Genomic DNA, 19,758 nt, shown 5'->3' on the forward strand with positions numbered 1-19,758 from the left:
TACTGGTACTAGAACATTTCACACTTCTCCAATTCTATTTATTTATTCACCTTCAACTTAGCACCATGCTCCACTCCCAAACAACCTCATCATCCATAAACCCAGGTGTAAGCCTGCCTAAACCTCACCAAGTAAAATTGGATCTGTGTTTTATAATCCTACTTTTTTTTTGTTAACACAATAAGGCAATTACTTCATCTTCAATGTAGCAATAACTTATGACTGCTAAAAAGAGTACATCTGGTGCTGAGTTATGAAATCTACAAATAAGGTAAAAAAAATCAAATACAGTTGAAATTATTAATGAATTGAAATATCTGCTACTTCTACACTAGTCATCTTAGTGCAGTAAAGACAAAGCCATGTGTCTCGAGAGTTGCAAATCCTGCCTTAATCACTTAGAGGCCAATTGTGAAATTCCAGACAAGACTCCTTTTCCTAAATCTATTTCCTCATTTTGCAAATAAGGATACCACCACTACCTCAAAGTTTGGGAAATGAGAGCATAAAGATTAAAAAGAATACCTGCGTAAGAACCTCTCAGATTGCCTATCTAGCCGAAAAGGCCCTCAATCATTGTCAGGGAAGGGAACACCAAGTCTCTCATCTACCAAAGAACTAAAAACTACAAAGTCTAAATCAAACCTTGTTTCCAGTCAAATCTGATAAAAACAAATGCTCTAAAGAAACCTGTACTTGGTAGGTGAAACAAGCCACAACAATGATGACTGAAATCTAATACTCAAAAGGCTACTTTTTGTAGAAAGGTCACTGACCAAAGGAGAGAGACTGGTTATCCCTGAACCACACTACACACTATCTAAATGTCCAAGTTTGCTAGAAGAATAAGTAGGAAGGAGAAAACCGAACTTTACAATGTATGACAAAAGCCCTTCTGTGGTACAACCTCAGTAATACAGGCTGGGATTGAAAAGGATGGCTCCTGGAGTCCAAACTTCCTGGGATATCATATAGGATATCCCAATTCCTAGGTATTTGAGCTTGGGCAGCTTGGGTACTTCCGTCTGTCAAACAGGAGCAATATTATTCCCTACTCCCAAAGACATGCTGGAAGGATTCAAAAAGATGATGGCTATGATATGTTCACATGACTCCTGGCATGCGGTTAAGGTGCTCGATCGTCACTCCTTTTAATCATGAACACAAGGTACACTGCAAAGTTCAAAAATAGAACCACACATCCCTCTTCCCACAACACCTTGCTGGTTTGGGCATGAACTGTCACCCTGAAAGTGTTAAAATTAACTTATGTTTCAGAAATCAACACATATTGACTGCTAACACCAAAACTTGCTTCCCGTATTTGAGCAGTTTTCAAGAAAAAACAAAGATGATTACCAAATGAAGGTACAGAAAACAAGATATTTACTACCCAGAGAGGAAATATCTTCCATTCTGTCAAGCTTCCTTCAAGTTATCACTAGCACAGTCTTTGTGAGGGAGCATTTTGGGGGGTTATTTTTTGCACAAAGGAGTCTTTGTTGGTACAGTGGCTTCTTCTCTGGTTGTACCCAGACAACGTTTTCACATTGATGGGTTAGGGAGTAAATCGGAATTCAACTCTCTTTGAAAAGATCAGACTGAAAATGGTTCGGAGTGTCATTCTGATTAAAAATCACTGGCTGTACTAGGTCCCATCCCCCCCCCCCATCCCTCCCCATACACCCAAGTGGAATATTTTGAGGCCCTTCCTCCAATACACCATATATGGGGCAGCTCCACCCCATCCTTACAGATGTGGTCATCTTCCACACCCACCCACAGACCCCATCCCGTAGCATCAGGAACCCACTCCTGACCTGACCCACCATCTACGGACACACACACACCCTAATTCGCCAAAAACACGAATAAGCTCCTCCCTCTACCTTCCCGCTTCATTTCTAACAAGCCTCAAAGTTTAAAAAGTTGAACAAGAAATTAAGTGTAACCAACCAACCATACCAAACAACTGAAAACCCTTCCAAGCCACTACCCTCCCTGTTCTTACCATGATTTTAGTCGTCATCCACTTGCCCACCTTAATTCTCCCAATTACCCCACCTTTGGAGCGATAATCGAGCGCGTTTGCACCACCTCGAACCCATCATCCAACAGTGCCGGCGCTGTGCAGTCCCACCAGGGTCTGGTTTTCGGCACCCTCGGATCACGCCAACTTTCAGAACGGGTAGGGGGCAGTCGCAGGGGGCGTCCCGAGGGGTTACCTTCAGGTCCTTCTTGGTGACGTCCGTGTGGGACACGGCCCGGATGGTGCCCGAGAGCCAGGGCCACTCGGCGACGCGCTCCACGTCCCAGCGGTCGGAGCCGCCTTCGGCCGCGCTCAGGCTCAGGAAACGCTTCCCCACCAGCGCCGGGCCGCCCTCCCCGAGCGTCAGCACCATCGTCCCGGCTCGCGGGGAGGGTCGCCTGCGACACGCGAAGAGGCGTGAGACGGGAGCGGCCGCTCGAGCCCGGCGCCAGGAACGCAAGCGCGGGCGGCGGCCGGACGCGGGGGCCCGGGAGTCCCCGGCCCCCTCCCCCCCGAACACGCGGACCCCGAAGCTGCGCCCCCGCGCTCGCCCAAGTTTCGCTTCGCCCAAATCTGAAGCCTGAGCGCCGAGGGAGTGAAGGGAGCCCGGCTTGCGACTCAAGTGAATTTCCAGGGGCTCGCCCCTCACCCGGGGCGGAGGCGCCTTCTGAGGGAGGGCCGGGTCGTCACCGCCCCAGGCACCCCGCGCTCGCCCGCGCCCCTCCCGGCCCCCAGGCGCCCTCTGCCACGGCCTGCCGGCCTGCCTCCCTGCCGCCGCCGCCCTTCCCCGACCGAGGCCGCGGTGCCTCACCCCGCCTCCCGCCTCCTGAGTCACCCGCGGCGCAGCCGCTCGCAACCGCCCGCAGACTCCAGCCGACTTGGTGCCCCGGCCTCGCAGGACGCGCACGGCCCCCGGACCCGCCCCCTCAGAGCCGCTGCCGCGGCTCATTGGCTTGCCGGGGGCCGCTGGGCGGGGCCCGTAGGAAGACAGCTCATCACCATTGGCCGGCCTGGCGAGGGAGGGGCGACAGAAAAAAACAATTCCTTGGCGGCCCCGCCCTTTCCCCTCCCCCTTCCGACTCCAGGGCGACCCCCATTAGTTGAAGTACGCAAAACCCGAGCGAGAGATCCCTCCGCCACAGTCCCATTCTTCCCGTTTGCTGCCTCACGAGATGCAAAAAAGTCCCGCAAATCAGTTATCAACTTTGGGACCCTGAGGAAGATCGCCGTGGCGCACAAACAAGACTTGAGTGTCGAAACCTGGCCGTAGGTCCCTATTGGATCGTTCTCCGAGTGCGCAGGCTGTCAACCAAAATGGGTCTGCCATATGCGGAAGAATCTCACAGGAAAGGGTGAGGGCGGTGCGAAGTCTGAGGGGGAGGGAAGGACGGGGACGTGCGGTTTCAGGCGTACTCAACCCGGGGGAGGAGCGACGGCGTTTCGGGGCTCCTGCGCAGGCGCGAAGCGGAAGGGGGCGCTGGGCCTGCTGGTCGAGATGGCCGCGGGAGGCGCAGGCGCACGTGCTGTTGCTCGTGGAACGTCTGAAGTCCGCCATTTTGAAGGAAGATGAAGAAAGGCGTGGAAGCATCGGGAAATGATGTTCACTAAGAGCAAAAGAGGTCGGTGGGTACAATATAGAAAGGTTTTTTTTAAAACAAAAGGGGGAATGAAATCATTTTCTGAGATTTACAAAGAAATTGAAAGACTAGATGAAGGCAATAATGATGGAAGAGATATGAAAGGTGAAAAGGAGGTGACTTTGAAGGACAAAGGAGGTAAGAACTGATTCTGTGTTTTGGACCTCAAGTTTTTTTGTGGAATAATGAAGAAGACATGGAATGAATTGAAGACTTATTGTTTTATAGAGACGTTGAGCCTGACATAGCATCACATTTAATCCTCAAAATAACGAATGAAGTGCTAGTGTTTCCAGTTTTATGGTGTGAAAACTGATCATCTGAAAGAGTTCAGAAAATTATTCAAGGGATCGCAGTGCAAATTAATACCACATGTTGATTTTAACTCTACATGCTTTGAATATGCAACATGAAGAAATTTTTTAGAGTTAAGATTGAACTCTAGAAGAATTAAATTGGATTTACACATCATTAAAAATGGGGGAAATAGAAAAATAAACCTATCCAATCCAACAAAATGCAGTAATGAGGAGAAGGAAAATAAAACACCAGACATATTGTCAATAGAAAGAATGAAGGGGGGAGTTAAGTGCAAACATCAATGTTTACAATAAGTATAAATGGGTTAATTTTACTCAAAAGTTTTAAAGCTTGAATAAAAAACGAAATCCAAACTATAAATTGATTCCAAACAACACTCCTACAGAAACATAAGCTTGAAAATATTGAGGAAAAAAAGGAGTTTTACTAATTAAATTATGGTAAAAGGAAATCAGTATAGTAAATTAATATAAGTAGTTGCAAATAGCATCAAAAGAGAAAAGGATTTATGTTAAGAAAATATAAAGTCCGTGAAGATACTATTAACTTCTGAGCTATTATGACTCTAACAACATAGTTTAGCCTAACTTAAGACTAAACTATTGGAACTGTGAGAAAACTTTTAACAAATTTATAGTAAGAGTAGAAAACTTAAATACATTTGCCCCAGAAATAGGGAAAGTCAAGTAGATTTTTTAAATAAGTGAAGATGTGGAAGACTTAAATTGGGTAATTAACTATTAATCTAAAAAAAAAAATTGTTAAGGAACACATTCGACCAAACTTCAAGGAACGTATAATTCCTCTGGTGTATGCGCAGTACCAGAACTTAGGAGAGGTAGAAAGCAAGTCAAAACTTTTGGCATGACTGAACTTAAAAATGTTAAATGTAGGTTGAACTTTGAGTATAAACCACAAAACTTGTAAGAAAAAAAAATCTAAAGTATTAATTAGTAGCTTTTTCCATTGAGTTTTAAAATATGTCATTTTGTTCACTCGTTGAACTAATGAATTTCAGTGGTCTTTATACTGCTCTTTGGATTTATTTCAGACTGCTATGTAGGGAAACAAATGGTTCTTTCATGTTTATAGCTTCCTGAAGTTTGCTTTTGTAACAATTATTTTTAGTGTATTTCTTGTCATGTACATTAAATCTTTTGATACTGTGTGCATGCCTTCTTTTCTCAGTAGTATCAGTATTGTGTGATAAAAGCTGAAAATCAGCAAATGCTGTTTTTTGTTTAAGGAAATTTTAGCTTGTTTCAGAACACAGTACTTGGTTCAGTGTGAATTGAGGCATTCCTCTTCCTCAGCTTCACAAGTAGTCTCAAGTGATAACAGTGTTTAGTATAGATTCCTGTGATGATTTTCGTCCTTAAAGCTGCACTGCATTAACTTTTACTGATTCCTTCTTTGTAAGATATTTGCTGTAGATTATGATTTTGATTTTACCTTTTCCAGATTGTTATAACAGGTATTTTTTTATTATGACTCATAGAGAACCAATGTTTTGTTTGTTAATATACTAAACATGAAGTTTGGTGTGTAGCTCATATAACAGAGTAATTCTCTAGGCACAAAAAATAAAATGAAAGCTAGCCAATACATTTTATAAAACTACCCAAACTGATTACCAAATCTAAACCAAGAGAGCACTAGAAAGGAAACCTATACTTCAATTACACTTATGGACATAGAAGAAAAAATCTTATAAAACATCAGCAAGTCCAGCAGTATATTTTTGAAGTAACCACAATGATGAATAAGGATTATCCTATGAATATAAGGATATTTCAAGATTAAGAATTACTATAATTCACTATTTCACAGCTTAAAAGAAAAGTATGTTCATTTAGTGGAAGTGTATGCACTTGCATTGAACACCTGTTTGTGATTTTAAAAGTGTTTCTAAATTTCTTAGAAAACCAGAAGTATTAAGAGTACGTATTTACATTCATCACCCATTCATGATTTTAAAAATATTTTTAAACTTCCTAGAAAGCTAAGAATGTAAGATATCTGTCTTAGAAAACATATGAACTAGGAGACAACTACAAGGTTATTCATTTCAGCATTGTTTGTTGTGAAAAAATTTTTTGATTAGGGAATGAATAAATACAATAATATCTGTATTTACATGATGTAATATTGAATGTTAGAGTATTTGAAAAGGAATGAAATATTTAGATGTACCAATAAGGAGAGATCACCGAAACACATTTTGAATGAAAATGAAAATTCAATTGAGTGCTGTTTTAAAATACACTAACAAAACAATAGTGTATATTTTCTATGAAACATTAAAACTCATAATGATGATAACTGGAGGATGCATATTAGAATTGAGGGTATTAGTCAAAAATGTGTTAACTTTATATGTAATTCATTCTTATAACATGAATAGGTTTACATATTACTTTTGAAATTTAAAATTAATTTTAAAATCCTATTACTGCATTTAACTACATTAACAGATTAAAGGAGAAGATGTATATTATCTCAGTAGCTGTAAAAAAAAAAAAGAAAAGCACTTGTAAAGTTTTACTTTCATCATTCGTTACAAAATACTCCTAGCAGACTATGAATAGAAGGAAACTACCATAATTTTGTAAAGAATGTCTATCAGAAATATACTTAAATGTCATACTTAATTGTAAAAATTTAGAAGGATTCCCACTGAAGTCAGGAGCGAGATCCAGATATGCAATGATGTCACTGCCATCAAACTATAGTGGAGGTTAATTGCTAATACAATAAGACAAGCAAAATAAATAATAAAATATAAACGTTGGAATGGAGGGAAAAATTCCACAGAATTTGTAGGTAATTTAGGGCCACTATTGATGAATTATTAGACCTAGTACGTGAGTCAAGGGTGGTGCCATAAAAGATTAACAAACAAGAATCCTTCTTTAATGAGCCTCGATCATGACAGTCAATAGAAAAAAAGAGAAACCGTATCTGATAATAAAAGCTACAGAACAACTAAGAATAAGTTCAAGAAATGAACAAAACTCATGAAAAAAACTATGACTTTACTGTCATGTAAAAAGATTTAAGACATTCCATCTCTTTATATGGAATGACTTGATAAAGTAAAGATGTCAGTTCTCCCCAGATTAAATGATAATTACAATGAATGAATGAATCAAGAAAGAAGTATGGAAATAGTTAAGATAATATGGAGACAGATCCATGTGTATATGAGAAATTGGATTATAATTAATACAACATTTCCAGTAAGTGTGAAGAGTATACTTTTCAATATATGCTGCTGGGTCTATTAATTAGCCATTCAGGAAAAGAAAAAATCAGATTCCTAAAGCAGCATTCACATAAGTATGTTCCAGATGGATCAAAGAGCTAAATATTAAAAATCCAGCAAAGTGTTTTAAGATCACTGTCCCTTTTCTTCCTTTTTTTCCTCCTCATGAGTAATTCAGTTTTATCCTTTAAGTTACACTTAATAGTACTCTTCAATTCTGTGCCCTCCTCCAGATCACCCTCTGCTGTCTTTCTTTTTTACAACTGACTGAACTCCCTTTAGTATTTTTGTAGGTCTGGTTTCTTGTTGATGAATTCTTTCAGGATTTGTTTGACTATGAAAATTTTAAAGTCTCCCCCAGTTTTGAAGGACAGTTTGGCTGGGTACAGAATTCTTGGCTGGAACTCTTTCTCTTTCAGGGTCTTACATATATCATACCACTGCCTTCACACTTCCAGGGCGATAGTTGAGTAGTCTGAACTCAGTCTTATGTGGTTTTCCTTGTATGTAGGAGATTGTTTTTCTCTTGCTGCTTTCAGGATTTTCTGCTTCTTATCAACATTTGACAAACTGATTGGTATATGTCTTGGGAAAAGGCCTGTTTGAATTTATTCTGTTTGGAGTTAATTGGGCTTCTTTGACTTGTGTGTGTGTGTGTGTGTGTGTGTACATATATTTAACATTTGTTCCCCCTATTTACTTATTTTTAATCCGTATTTTTTACTCATCTGTCTATGCTATAGATAAAAGAAACATCAAACACGAGGTTTTCATTATTGTGTAGTCACTTTGCAAAAGCTATATCATTATACATTCATCTTTAAGAAACATGACTACTGGAACACAGCTCTACAGTTTCAGGCACTTCCATCTAGCCTCTCTAATATACCTTAAATTAAAAAGGGGATATCTATATAATGTATAAGAATAACATCTAGGATAACCTCTTGACTCTGTTTGAAATATCTCAGCCACTGGCACTTTATTTTGTCTCATTTCTCTCTTCCCCCTTTCAGTCAAGGTTTTCTCAATCCCTTAATGCTCAGACCCAGCTCATTCTAGGCTTTCTATCCTACGTTGCCAGGGAGGTTTACACCCTTGGGAGTCATGTCTCATGTAGAGAGGGGTAGGCCAGTGAGTTTGATTGCCATCTTGGTTGAGAGAGAGAGAGATAGGCCACATCTGAGCAACAAAAGAGGTTCTCTGGGGGTAACTCTTAGGCCTAACTTTAAGTAGGCTTAGCCTGTCCTTTGCAGGGAAGTTTCATATGAACAAACCCAAAGATTGAGGACTTAGCCTATTGATTTGGTTGTTCCCACTGCTTGTGAGAATATCAGAAATTCTCCAAATGGGGAAGCTGAATTTTCCCCTTGTATTGCCATTCCCCCAAGGTGACTTTGCAAATACTTCTTTATTCACTGTTCAAATCACTCTGGGATTTTTCAGGGCATTGCACTGGACAAACCTACAAAATCTCATGCCCTATTCAAAGTTTCATGTACTTACAGTGTTCAATTAACCTGTCCATATAAGTTATGTTAGGAAATGCACTAGTCAAATAAACATTTTGTGCCAATGATTTGTAAATTTGTGTCCTTTATAAGGCTTGGGAAGTTTTCCCGCATTATATCCTCAACTACTCTTCCTAGTCCTTGACTCCTCCCTTCTCCTTCTGGGATACCTGTGATTCGTTTATTTGTGTACTTTGTTTTGTCTATCATTTCCCTGGGATCCAATTCAAATGTTTCCATCTTTTTTACCATTTTCTGCTTTCAATGTTTGAAATCAGCCTGTCCTCTATATTGCTTATTCTTTCTTCTGTCTCTGCAAGTCTGCTGTTGTGTGCCTCTATGTATTTATTTGGTCACAGAGTCTTTAATCTGTGATATCTGCTATTTTTCTATTTATTCTTTGAAGTTCCTCTCTATGCTCTTCTACCATCTTTATCTCCTTTATGTCATTAACCACCCATTTATTTTATTAAGTAAAGTTATATGAACAACTTTGATTAGTTGTTCCGACGTCTGTGTCTTCTGGTTTTTTAATTTGGTCATTAAGCTGGCCTATATCTGTCTGCATCGTGATATGCTTAGTGACCTTCTTTTGTTCTCATTGCACAGGTCTGGGGGTTGTAAGCCTGGTATGCACTGGTCTAGGGCATGGGGCCCTTTGTGCACATGTGCAGAGATATGGCAGCAGATCGCCATTATGCCTTCATGGTCTGGGGGTGAATATGACCCAGCTGTGCAAAGCGCTTTCTCAGAGCTGGGAATCATGACTGAGTACTGTGTGCATGTGCGGGTGTAGGAGTGCCATAAACTGATGTTCCCCAAGCTGAAGGATGTGATTGGGGACCGTTGACCATGTGCACAACTGGTAATGCTATAAACTGATGTGCAGAGCTGGGGGGGAGGGTTCAGAGTGAGGCTGTGTGACACTGTAGATGGGGGGCGGTGTTGCCTGGGTGTGGAGGTATGCACCCACAGCCTTTATGTGCTGGCAGCACAGCCTGCAGGGAGCAGGGAGGGGAAGCCAGTGCTCCGGAGGGGTGCAGGAAAGGTGGATTGGACTGCATTTGGGGTGGGAGTGTGGGGCAGGTATGCATGCTGGGGGTTGGTGGGGCTGGGGTATTTGGAGCACAGGGAGTGGGGGTGGGTGATGGGGTTCAGGTGCATGTGGTATGGGGTGAGTTGCGGGACACGGGGCTGCACTGACAAGGGTAGCGCATTCAAGAAATGCAGCTTGGTTTACTTCCTAGTGCCCATCTCCCCATCCATGCATTCCTGTGGGCTCTGCACTTCCAAATTAGGCTCCAGTTTTCTGCTTCTCAGTTCCTCAGCTTTTGCAGCCACAGCTGCCCTATGTGATGCAGAAGGCTCTTCCAGGTCAGTTGCACTCTTGAATCACTGTCTCAGTCACCTTCCCATCGCTTCTCTAACTTTTCCTTGGAGCAGGGCTGAACCCTATTTGGCGATCTTCCTGGAAATCTAGCAATTCAACATTAACGCCTTTAGGAAAAGGAGAACAAGGTAGGTTTCCACAAAGAGAGGCAGCCTGGCATGGCATGTTCAAACCCAGCAGAGTGAGGAGGAGTGGTCTGGTATGGGGAGTCAGAGTCCAAGTGGGAAGAGAAGGGTGTCTACTCAAAGGGTCAAGGCAGCATGGGATGTTGACAGTCCAAGTGTGATGAACAGTGCATCCATGAACTAGGGTAGATACTTGTGATATGTTGGAGCTCAAATTGGGTGAGGAGACTGTTCACATTGGGGGAAAGCTTGGTGGAGGGCATCCAAGGGTGAAGAGGTCTGTGGTAGTTAGGTTCAGGTGTCAACTTGGCCAGGTGAAGGTACCTAGTTCTATTGCTATGGACATGAGCCATTGGTACATGAACCTCATCTGTTGCTCATTATATCTGCAGTCGGCTAAGAGGACTATACATTCTGTAATAAATGATGCTTGATTTAATTGGCTGGTGCTTAAATGAGAGAGCTCAACATAGCACAGCTCAAGCAGCTCAGCATATCTCATCTTGGCACTCACAGCTCAGTACAGGCCTTTGGAGATGCAGAAAAGAATCACCCCAGGGAAAGATGTTGGAACCCAGAGGCCTGGAGAGAAGATCAACAGAGATCGCTTTGTGCCTTCCCACATAAGAAAGAACCTCAGTCAAAATTTAGTTGCCTTTCCTCTAAAGAACTATATGTTAACTAAATAAATCCCCTTCTATTGAAAGCCAGCCCATCTCTGGTGTGTTGCATTCTGGCAGCTAGCAAACTAGAAAAGGTCATTCATTCAGACCAGCAAAGGATTCTGAGAAAGACAATGAGAGATCATGGAAGGAGAAAGAGAATCAGGAGGGAGGCACATCCTGGAAAAAAGGGAATAGAGAATTTAGACTGGGAGAGCTCTTCAAGGATATCAAGTGGTACTCTAAGGTAGGTCAAAGCAGATGAAGACTAAGCACTATGATATTGATACAGCCAACAGATAAATGTATCTTAACCTACAGATATGCCAGAAATCAATTCTGCTGATTAGTAAAAAATATCAGCCAAGTTGCCAGCATATACATTCAGTCAAAATCCTGCTACTAATGAGCTGAGTGGACTTCTACACCAAGGAACAAGAGAAGTTTCCAAAAGTCTTTAAGAAAGTTAGTGTGCCTGTTTGAATCTATTGTATGCCCTAGAAAAGCTAAGTTTTTTAATCCTCATTCAATATTGCTATTATTTCCATGGAGATGTGACCCACCCAGTTGTGGGTAGTAACTTTTGTTGAGATGGTTTCAAGGTGGGTTTGCTTACTGAAGCCCTTTAAGAGTGAACCATTTCAGAAAAAGCTTCCAAACTGACTGAGCCAAAAGAGTTGAGAGAGCCCACACAGCCAGAGATCTTTGGATATGAAGAAGAATACCCCTGGGTAATCCTAATGAAATGAGAAGCCAGAAGAGAAAGCTAGCAGATGTTGCCATGTGTCTTTTCAGCTGACAAAGATATTCTGGACCCATCGGCCTTTCTTGAATCAACGTATCTGTCCCTGGATGCCATGGTCTGGACATTTTCACAGCCTTAGAACTGTAAGATTACAACTTGATAAATTCCCCTTTTTAAATGCCATTCAGTTTCTGATATATTGCATTCTGACAGCTTACCAAATAAAACAGCATTCAGAAAATTTGGAACCTGCTCTGGATCTTTTTGCTCAACTACAAAACAAGTATAGAGTACAGCGTATTCTGCCTAAATCTGCTTCCCTTAAATAATACAAGAATTAATGATATTTTGTGTGAAAATTTGTCTTAAACTATTTCTGTTATTTCAGTGTATGTGTGACATTAATGAAGCAAGAACAGAGCATCATTGCTAAGCTCTCCCCCCCATTTTTAAAAATTTTTAAATTGTATAATATAACATATATGCAAAGCAAAGGAAAAAGCAATGGTTTTCAAAGCACCCTTCAACAAGTAGCTACAGAACAGATCCCAGAGTTTGTTATGGGCTATCATACCATCATTTTAGATTTTTCCTTCTAGCTGCTCCAAAACATTGGAGGCTAGAAAGAATATATATATATTTGTGTGAAAAATAACATATATACAAAGAAGCAATAAATTTCAATGCACAGCAAAACATTTAGTTATAGAACAGATTTCAGAGTTTGGTATGGGTTTCAGTTCCACAATTTTCGGTTTTTACTTCTAACTGCTCTAAGATACTGAGGACTGAAACTAATATCTATATAATGATTTAACAATCATACTTATTTGTTAAACCCTACCTTCTCTGTATAACTCCACCATCACCTTTGCTCTTTCTCCCACTCTTTAGGGGTATTTGGGTATGCCTATTCTAACTTTTTCATGTTGAAAAAGTTATCAATAATAAAGGGTAAGGAGGTGGAAGTAGCTAATGTTCTGGAAAAGTTGGCCTCTAGGTTTCGGGACCTATCTGGTCCAGGGACTTATCTGGAGGACATAGGTTTCTGGGAAGATACCCTAGTGCCTGAAACCTTTGTACAATCTTATATATTGCCCTAGGTGTACTTTAGATGGCTGGAATGGTCTTGGTTGGGGTTTGGCAAGTTATGGTAGGTAGCAATGTCTAACTGAAGTTTTCTAAGAGTGACCTCCACAGTAACCTCTCAACTCTGTTGGAACTCTCTCAGCCACTGATACTTTATTTGTTAAACTTCTTTTCCCCATTTTGGTCAGGATAGCATTGTAGATGGCATGGTGCCAGGCCAGACTCATCCCTGGGAGGCATCTCCCATGCCTCCAGGGGGCTTTCACCCCTGGATGTCATGTCCCACGTAGGGGAAAGGGTAATGATTTTACTTGCAGAGCTGGGCTTAGAGAGAGCAAGGCCACATCTGAGCAACAAAAGAGGTCCTCCAGAGGCGACTCTTAGACACACCTATAGGTAGGCTAAGCTTTTCTGATGCATACATAAGCTTCACAAGGGCAAGCCTTAAGATCAAGGGCTTGGCCTGTTGATTTGGGTGTCCCTAATGTTTGATACAATATCAAGGGTTTCCCCAGTGGTAATGTTTCATAGTTCCATGTTTTTTCTCCCATCCCTCAAGGAACTTTGCCAATACTTTTTGATTATCTGCTTAATATATTTGGGGATGTATCCAGGCATTACATTAAACTATATAGGATTAAAGGCCCTTATTCTTAATCTGGGCTCCCTGTGTTTTGATTGTTTAAATGAGCTATCTAGAGAGGTTGAGTTAAAATATGTGCTACAGAAAATTTAGGTTTTGAACAAAATTAACCTTTCTTCCTTTGGTCTCAAGAGTAGGTGAAGTTCTAAAATATACACAATGCCTTCCTTACCCTTGTGTTCTGAATTATCTTAATCTCAATCTGATAGCTGTCATTCTTATCTCTGAATACCAGGTTATACATATATAAAACAGCCTCTCAAAATCCACAAATAATAATTACCACTCTGGACAAAATGTGACAGCTACAAGAGCTTAAAATCTAGGCCCTTGTTTTCTTATAAGCATTTTCTAAATGAGACCATACAATAATTGCTCTTTTGTCTCTGGCTTATTTTGCCTCACCAAATGTCCCACAGGTTCATTTGCAGTGTTGCATACGTCACAACTTCATTCCTTTTTGTGGCAGCAAAAGATTCAATTATAGGTATACACCAATGTTTGCCAATCTACTTCTCAATCAGTGCATCCTTCAGCCACCTGCCTTCATTAGGCACCATGTATAATGTCCAAAGTCCACATTCCATCAACATTCTCAATTTTAGATAATTTTACTGCTATGAAGAGAAAGATAACCAGTAAACAATCCCTCCAAATAGGAAATCTAAACCTTCCCTTAATTTTTGCCCCACCCCACCCCCATTATTTACCCATGGTGTTGCTGTGGCACTACTGATGTTTTCCTGGTAAACATATCCCATAGCATGCAATAGCAGTTTTTCTCCTATACGCTGAACTTAAACACTCTGTAGAAGAATCATATCTCTGAAGTAGTTCATGCAAGAACTTATTTATATTTGTAGTGTTAATTAGTGAGACCCATTGGTCTATACAACACCTTTCAATCATGTTCGCCTTCAATACAGAAATATTACTTATACACGTAGTAGTGAACTGCCTTTACTTCTATCTATTTCCTTATATTTGAGCTCAACCTTATTAGCTAACCATTCCCCCATGTTCTAGTTTGCTAGCTGCCAGAATGCAACACACCAGAGATGGATTGGCTTTTAATAAAAGGAGATTTATTTTGTTAGTTCTCCAGAGGAAAGGCAGCTTTCAACTGAGGTTCTTTCTTACATGGGAAGGCATGGGATGATCTCTGCTGGCCTTCTCTCCAGGCCTCTGGGTTCCAACAGCTTTCCCTGGGGTGATTTCTTTCTGCATCTCCAAAGGCCTGGGCTGAGCTGCAAGTGCTGAGGTGAGGTATACTGAGCTGCTTGAACTGTGCTATGGTGCACTTTCTCATTTAGGCACCAGCCAATTAAGTCAAACATCATTCATTGCAGCAGGCATGCCTCCTAGCTGACTGCAGATGTAATCAGCAACAGATGAGGTTCACGTATCATTGGCTCATGTCCGCAACAACAGAACTAGGTGCCTTCACCTGGCCAAGTTGACAACTGAATCTAATTACCACACCCCATCTCTACCTTCTATGTAGCTCTAAATCCCCTTTATTCTGTATTATAAACCTCTAATTTTACCTTTATCAGGGCCATAAAAGTGGAGTCGTACAGTATCTGTCCTTTTGTGTCTGGCTTATTTCACTCAGCATTATGTCTTTAAGGTTCGCCCATCTTGTCATGTGCTCCAGGACATCATTTTGTTTTACTGCTGCATAATATTCCATCATATGTGTATACCACATTTTGCTAATCCACTTGTCTGTTATTGAACACTTGGATTATTTACATCTTTTGGCAATTGTGAATAACACTGCCATGGACATCAGCATGCAAATGTCTGTTTGTGTTGTTGCTTTCAGCTCTTCTGGGTAAATGCTGAGTACTGCTATTTCCAGGTCATGGGGCACTTATAGTTAGTTTCCTAAGGAACCACCAAACTGTCTTCCATAGTGGCTGCACCATTATACATCCCATCAGCAGTGCATAAGTCTCCCAATTTCTCCACTTCCTCGCCAACATTTGTAGTTTCCTGCTTGTTTAATAGCAGCCATTCATATAGGTGTGAGGTGGTATCTCACTGTAATCTTTATCTGCATTTCCCTTATAGCTAATGAAAATGAGCATCTCTTCATATAGGTGTGAGGTGGTATCTCACTGTAATCTTTATCTGCATTTCCCTTATAGCTAATGAAAATGAGCACCTCTTCATGTGCTTTTGAGCCTCTGTGTTTGCTCTTTAGAAAAATGTCTATTCATATATTTAGCCCACTTTAAGATTGGATTGTTTGTTCTTTACTGTTGACTTGTATGATTTCTTTATGTATATAGGATATCACACCTTTTTCTGATATGTGATTTCCAAGTATTTTCTCACATTGAGTTGGCTGCCTCTTCCCCTTTTTGACAAAGTCTTTTAAGGTGCAAAAGCATTTGGTTTTGAGGAGTTCCCATTTATCTATTCTTTCTTTTGTTGCTTGTGCTTTGGATATAATGTTTAAGAAACTACCTCTTATTACTAGGTCTTGAAGATGTTTCCCTACATTATATTCTAGAAGCTTTGTGGTACTAATTCTTATATTTAGGTGTTTGATCCATTTTAAGTTAATTTTTGTATAGGGTGTGAAGTAAAGGTCCTCTTTCATACTTTTGGCTATTGATATCCAATTCTCCCATGCCCATTTATTGAAGACTATTTCGTTCCAGTTCAATGGATTTGGGGGCCCTGTGAAAAATCAGTTGACCATAGATTTGGTGGTCTACTTCTGCACTCTCAATTTTGATTGGTCAATACTTCTGTCTTTGTGCCAGTACCATGCTGTTTTGACCACTGTGGCTTTATAATAAGTTTTAAAATAAGGATGAGTTAATCCTCCCACTTCATTCTTCTTTTTTAGGATGCTTTTAGCTATTCGGTTGTCTCTCTGTCCTCCAGATGAATTTGGTAACTAGCTTTTCCAAATCTTCAAAGTAGTTGTTGGAATTTTGATTGGTACTGCATTGAATCTGTGCATCAATTTGGGTGAATTGACATCTTAACTATATTTAACCTACCTATCCATGAGCAGGGAATGCCTTTCTACCTATTTAGATTTTTTTAAAAATTTCTTTTAGCAATGTTATGTAGTTTTCTGTGTACAAGTCCTTTACATCCCTAGTTAAGGTCATTCCTAAGTACTTGATTCATTTAGTTGCTATTTTGAATGGAATTTTTTCCTTAACTAAGTTAGCTCATTGCTTATGTATAGAAATGTTACTGATTTTTGCACATTAATTTTATATTCCACTACCTTGCTGAATTTGTTTATTAGCTCAAGTAACATTGTTGTAGATTTCTCAGGATTTTCCAAGTATAGTATGCTGTCATTTGCAAATAATGTAAGTTTTACTTCTTTCTTTCCACTTTGGATGCCTTTTATTTCTTTTTTCCTGCCTGAATGCTCTTGCTAGAACTTCTAGTACAATATTGAATAATAGTGGTGACAGAGGGCATCCTTGTCTCATTCCTGATCTTGGGGGAAAGTTTTCAGTTTCTCTCCATTGAGTATGATGCTGGCTATGGGTTTTTCATATATACCCTTTATCATATTAAGGAAGTTCCTTTGACTCCTATCTTTTGAAGTGTTTTTATCTGAAAAGGATGTTGAATTTTGTCAGAGGCTTTTTCAGCATCAATTGAGATGATCATGTGAATTCTTCCTTCCAATTTGTTAATGTGCTGTATTACATTAATAGATTTTCTTGCATTGAACAATTCTTGCATTCCTGGTATAAACTGCACTTGGTCGTGATGTATAATTCCTTTAATGTGTTGTTGGATTCATTTTGCCAGTATTTTGTCATCTATGTACATTAGGGAAAATGGCCTAGTTTTCCTTTCTTATAGCATCTTTAGCCAGTTTTCATATTACAGTGATGTTAGCTTTATAAAATGTTAGGTAGTGTCCCTTTTTCCTCAGTGTTTTGGAAAAGTTTGAGCAGGATTGGTGTTAGTTCTTTTTGGAATGTTTATTAAAATTCCCCTGTGAAGCCATCAGGTCCTGGTTTTCTTTATAGGAATATTTTTGATGACTGAGTGAATCTCTTTACTTCTGATTGGTTTCTTAAGATCTTCTATTTCTTCCTGAGTCAGGGTAGCTTGTGTGTTTCCAGGAATTTGTGCATTTGATCTAAGTTCTCTAGCTTGTTGGCATATAGTTGTTCATAGTATCAGCTTATGATTTCTTTTATTTCTTCAGGGTTTGTGGTAATGACCCTCTCATTTCTGATTTTGTTAACTTGCATCCTCTTTTTTTCATCAGTGTGCTAATGGCTGGTCAATTTTATTGATTTTCTCAAAGAACCAACTTTTGGTTTTGTTGATTCTCTCTAATGTTCTTTTGTTCTCCCATTCATTTAACTTTGCTTTAATCTTTGTCATTTCTCTTCTTCTATTTGCTTTGAGGTTAGTTTGCTGTTCTTTCTCAAGTTCCTCAGGTGAGCAGTTAAGTCCTTGATTTTTGTGCTTAAGTCCTTGATTTTTTGGTCCTTCTTGTTTTTTAAATATCCGCATTTAGGGCAATAAATATCCCTCTCAGCACAGCCTTTGCTGCATCCTATAAGTTCTGATATGGTGTATTCTCATATTCATTCATCTCTAGATAGCTACTGATTTCTCTAGCAATTTCTTCTTTGACCCACTGGTTCTTTAAGACTGTTATTTGATCTCCATATGTTTGTGAATGTTCTCATTCTTGGGTGTCATTGATATCCAGCTTCATTCCATTGTGATCACAGAAGGTGCTTTGAATAACTTCAGTGTTTTTAAATTTCTTAAGACCACTTTTGTGCCCCATCTTATCATCTGTCTTGGAGAATGTTCCTTGAGCACTAGAGAAGAATGTTTATCCTGGTGTTTTTTGGCGTGATGCCCTATGTATGTCTGTTAGGTCTAATTCATTTATCAAGATGTTTAACTTCTCTATTTCCTTGTTGATCTCCGTCTGGTTGTTCTATCTATAGAGGAGAGTGGTGTATTGAATTCCCCTACTATTATTGTTGAAACATCTATCTCTCCCTTTAGTTTTTTTTTTTTTCCCTTTAGTTTTGCCAATGTGTAACTCATGTACTTTGGAACCCCTTGATTGGAAGTGTAAACATTTATGATTGTTATTTCTTCTTAATGAATTATTCCTTTTATTAATATATAGTATCCTTCTTTGTCTCTTATATCTTTACATTTAAAGTATATGTTGACAAATATTAATATAGCTACTCCTGCTTTCTTTTGCTTATAACTTGCATAGAAGATCTTTTTCCATCCTTTCACTTTCAATCTGTTTGTATCCTTGTGTCTAAGGTGAGTCTCTTGTAAGCAGCATATAGCTGGATTATAGTTCTTAATCCATTCAGCCAATGCTTAATTGGTAAGTTTAGTCCATTAACATTCAAAATTATTATTGGAAAGGCATTTCTTGAATCCACCATCTTATCCTTTGGATTTTAATTGTCAGATCTATATATTCTTTTCCCTCTATCTCTTTTATCCTTTAAGTTACCCTTACTGGTACTCTTCAATCCTATGCCCTCCTCCAGACCTCCCTCTTCTGCCTTTTTTTTTTTCAACTGCTAGAACTCCCTTTCATATTTCTTGTAGGGCCAGTCTTTTGTTGACAAATTCTTTCGGGATTTATTTGTCTGTGAATATTTTACTCAGTCTCCCATTTTGAAGGACAATTTGGCTGGATACAGAATTATTGGCTGGAAGTTTTTCTCTTTCACGATCTTAAATATATCACACCACTGCCTTTTCACGTGCATAGTGCATGTTGAGTAGTCTGAACTCAATCTTACGTAGTTTCCCTTGTATGTAGTAGATTGTTTTTCTCTTGCCAGTTTCAGGATTTTCTGATTCTCATCAACATTTGACAGACTAATTAGTATGTGTCTTGGGGAAGGCCTATTTGGATTTATTTGGAGTTCATTGGGCTTCTTTGACTTGCGTATTTATTTCCTTCATAAGGGTTCAGATGTTTTCCCCCTTTATATCCTCAACTAATATTCCTAGCTCTTTACTCTTCTATTCTCCTTCTGGGACATCACTGATTCTTATGTTTGTGTGCTTTGTCTTGTCCATGATTTCCCTGAGATCCAATTCAAATTTTTCCATCTTTTTTGCCATTTGTTGTTTTGAGTGTTAGAAATCAGTTATCCTGTCCTCTATATCACTTATTCTTTCTTCTGTCTCTTCAAATCTCCTGTTGTGTGTCTCTAGCATATTTTTAATTTGGTCTACAGCATCTTTAATCTCTGAGTTATCTGCTATTTTTCTATCTATTCTTTCAAATTCCTCTTTATGCCCTTCTGTTGTCTTCTTGATCTCTTTATGTCATTAGC

At 39.7% G+C, this 19,758-nt stretch overlaps 1 protein-coding gene across 3 annotated transcripts in view; it reads right to left on the reverse strand.

The window, feature by feature from the left end:
- KDM3A (lysine demethylase 3A) overlaps positions 1-3,456 on the reverse strand; it is a 63,554-nt gene extending 60,098 nt beyond the window's left edge. The window contains exons 1-2 of one of the 3 annotated variants that reach the window (XM_077134840.1): positions 2,841-2,921; positions 2,226-2,427 (exon numbers count right to left, since the gene is read on the reverse strand). In XM_077134840.1, coding sequence (XP_076990955.1) covers positions 2,226-2,402 — 177 coding nt within the window. In that variant the 5' untranslated portion in view covers positions 2,403-2,427; positions 2,841-2,921. Of the gene's footprint in view, positions 1-2,011; positions 2,191-2,225; positions 2,428-2,840 lie in introns of those variants that run through there. The other 2 variants (XM_077134841.1, XM_077134842.1) reach the window with 2 other exon arrangements.
- Between the last annotated feature and the right edge of the window lie 16,302 nt (positions 3,457-19,758).

Source organism: Tamandua tetradactyla, chromosome 17 (genome assembly GCF_023851605.1).
Source record: "Tamandua tetradactyla isolate mTamTet1 chromosome 17, mTamTet1.pri, whole genome shotgun sequence".
Taxonomy (NCBI): domain Eukaryota; kingdom Metazoa; phylum Chordata; class Mammalia; order Pilosa; family Myrmecophagidae; genus Tamandua; species Tamandua tetradactyla.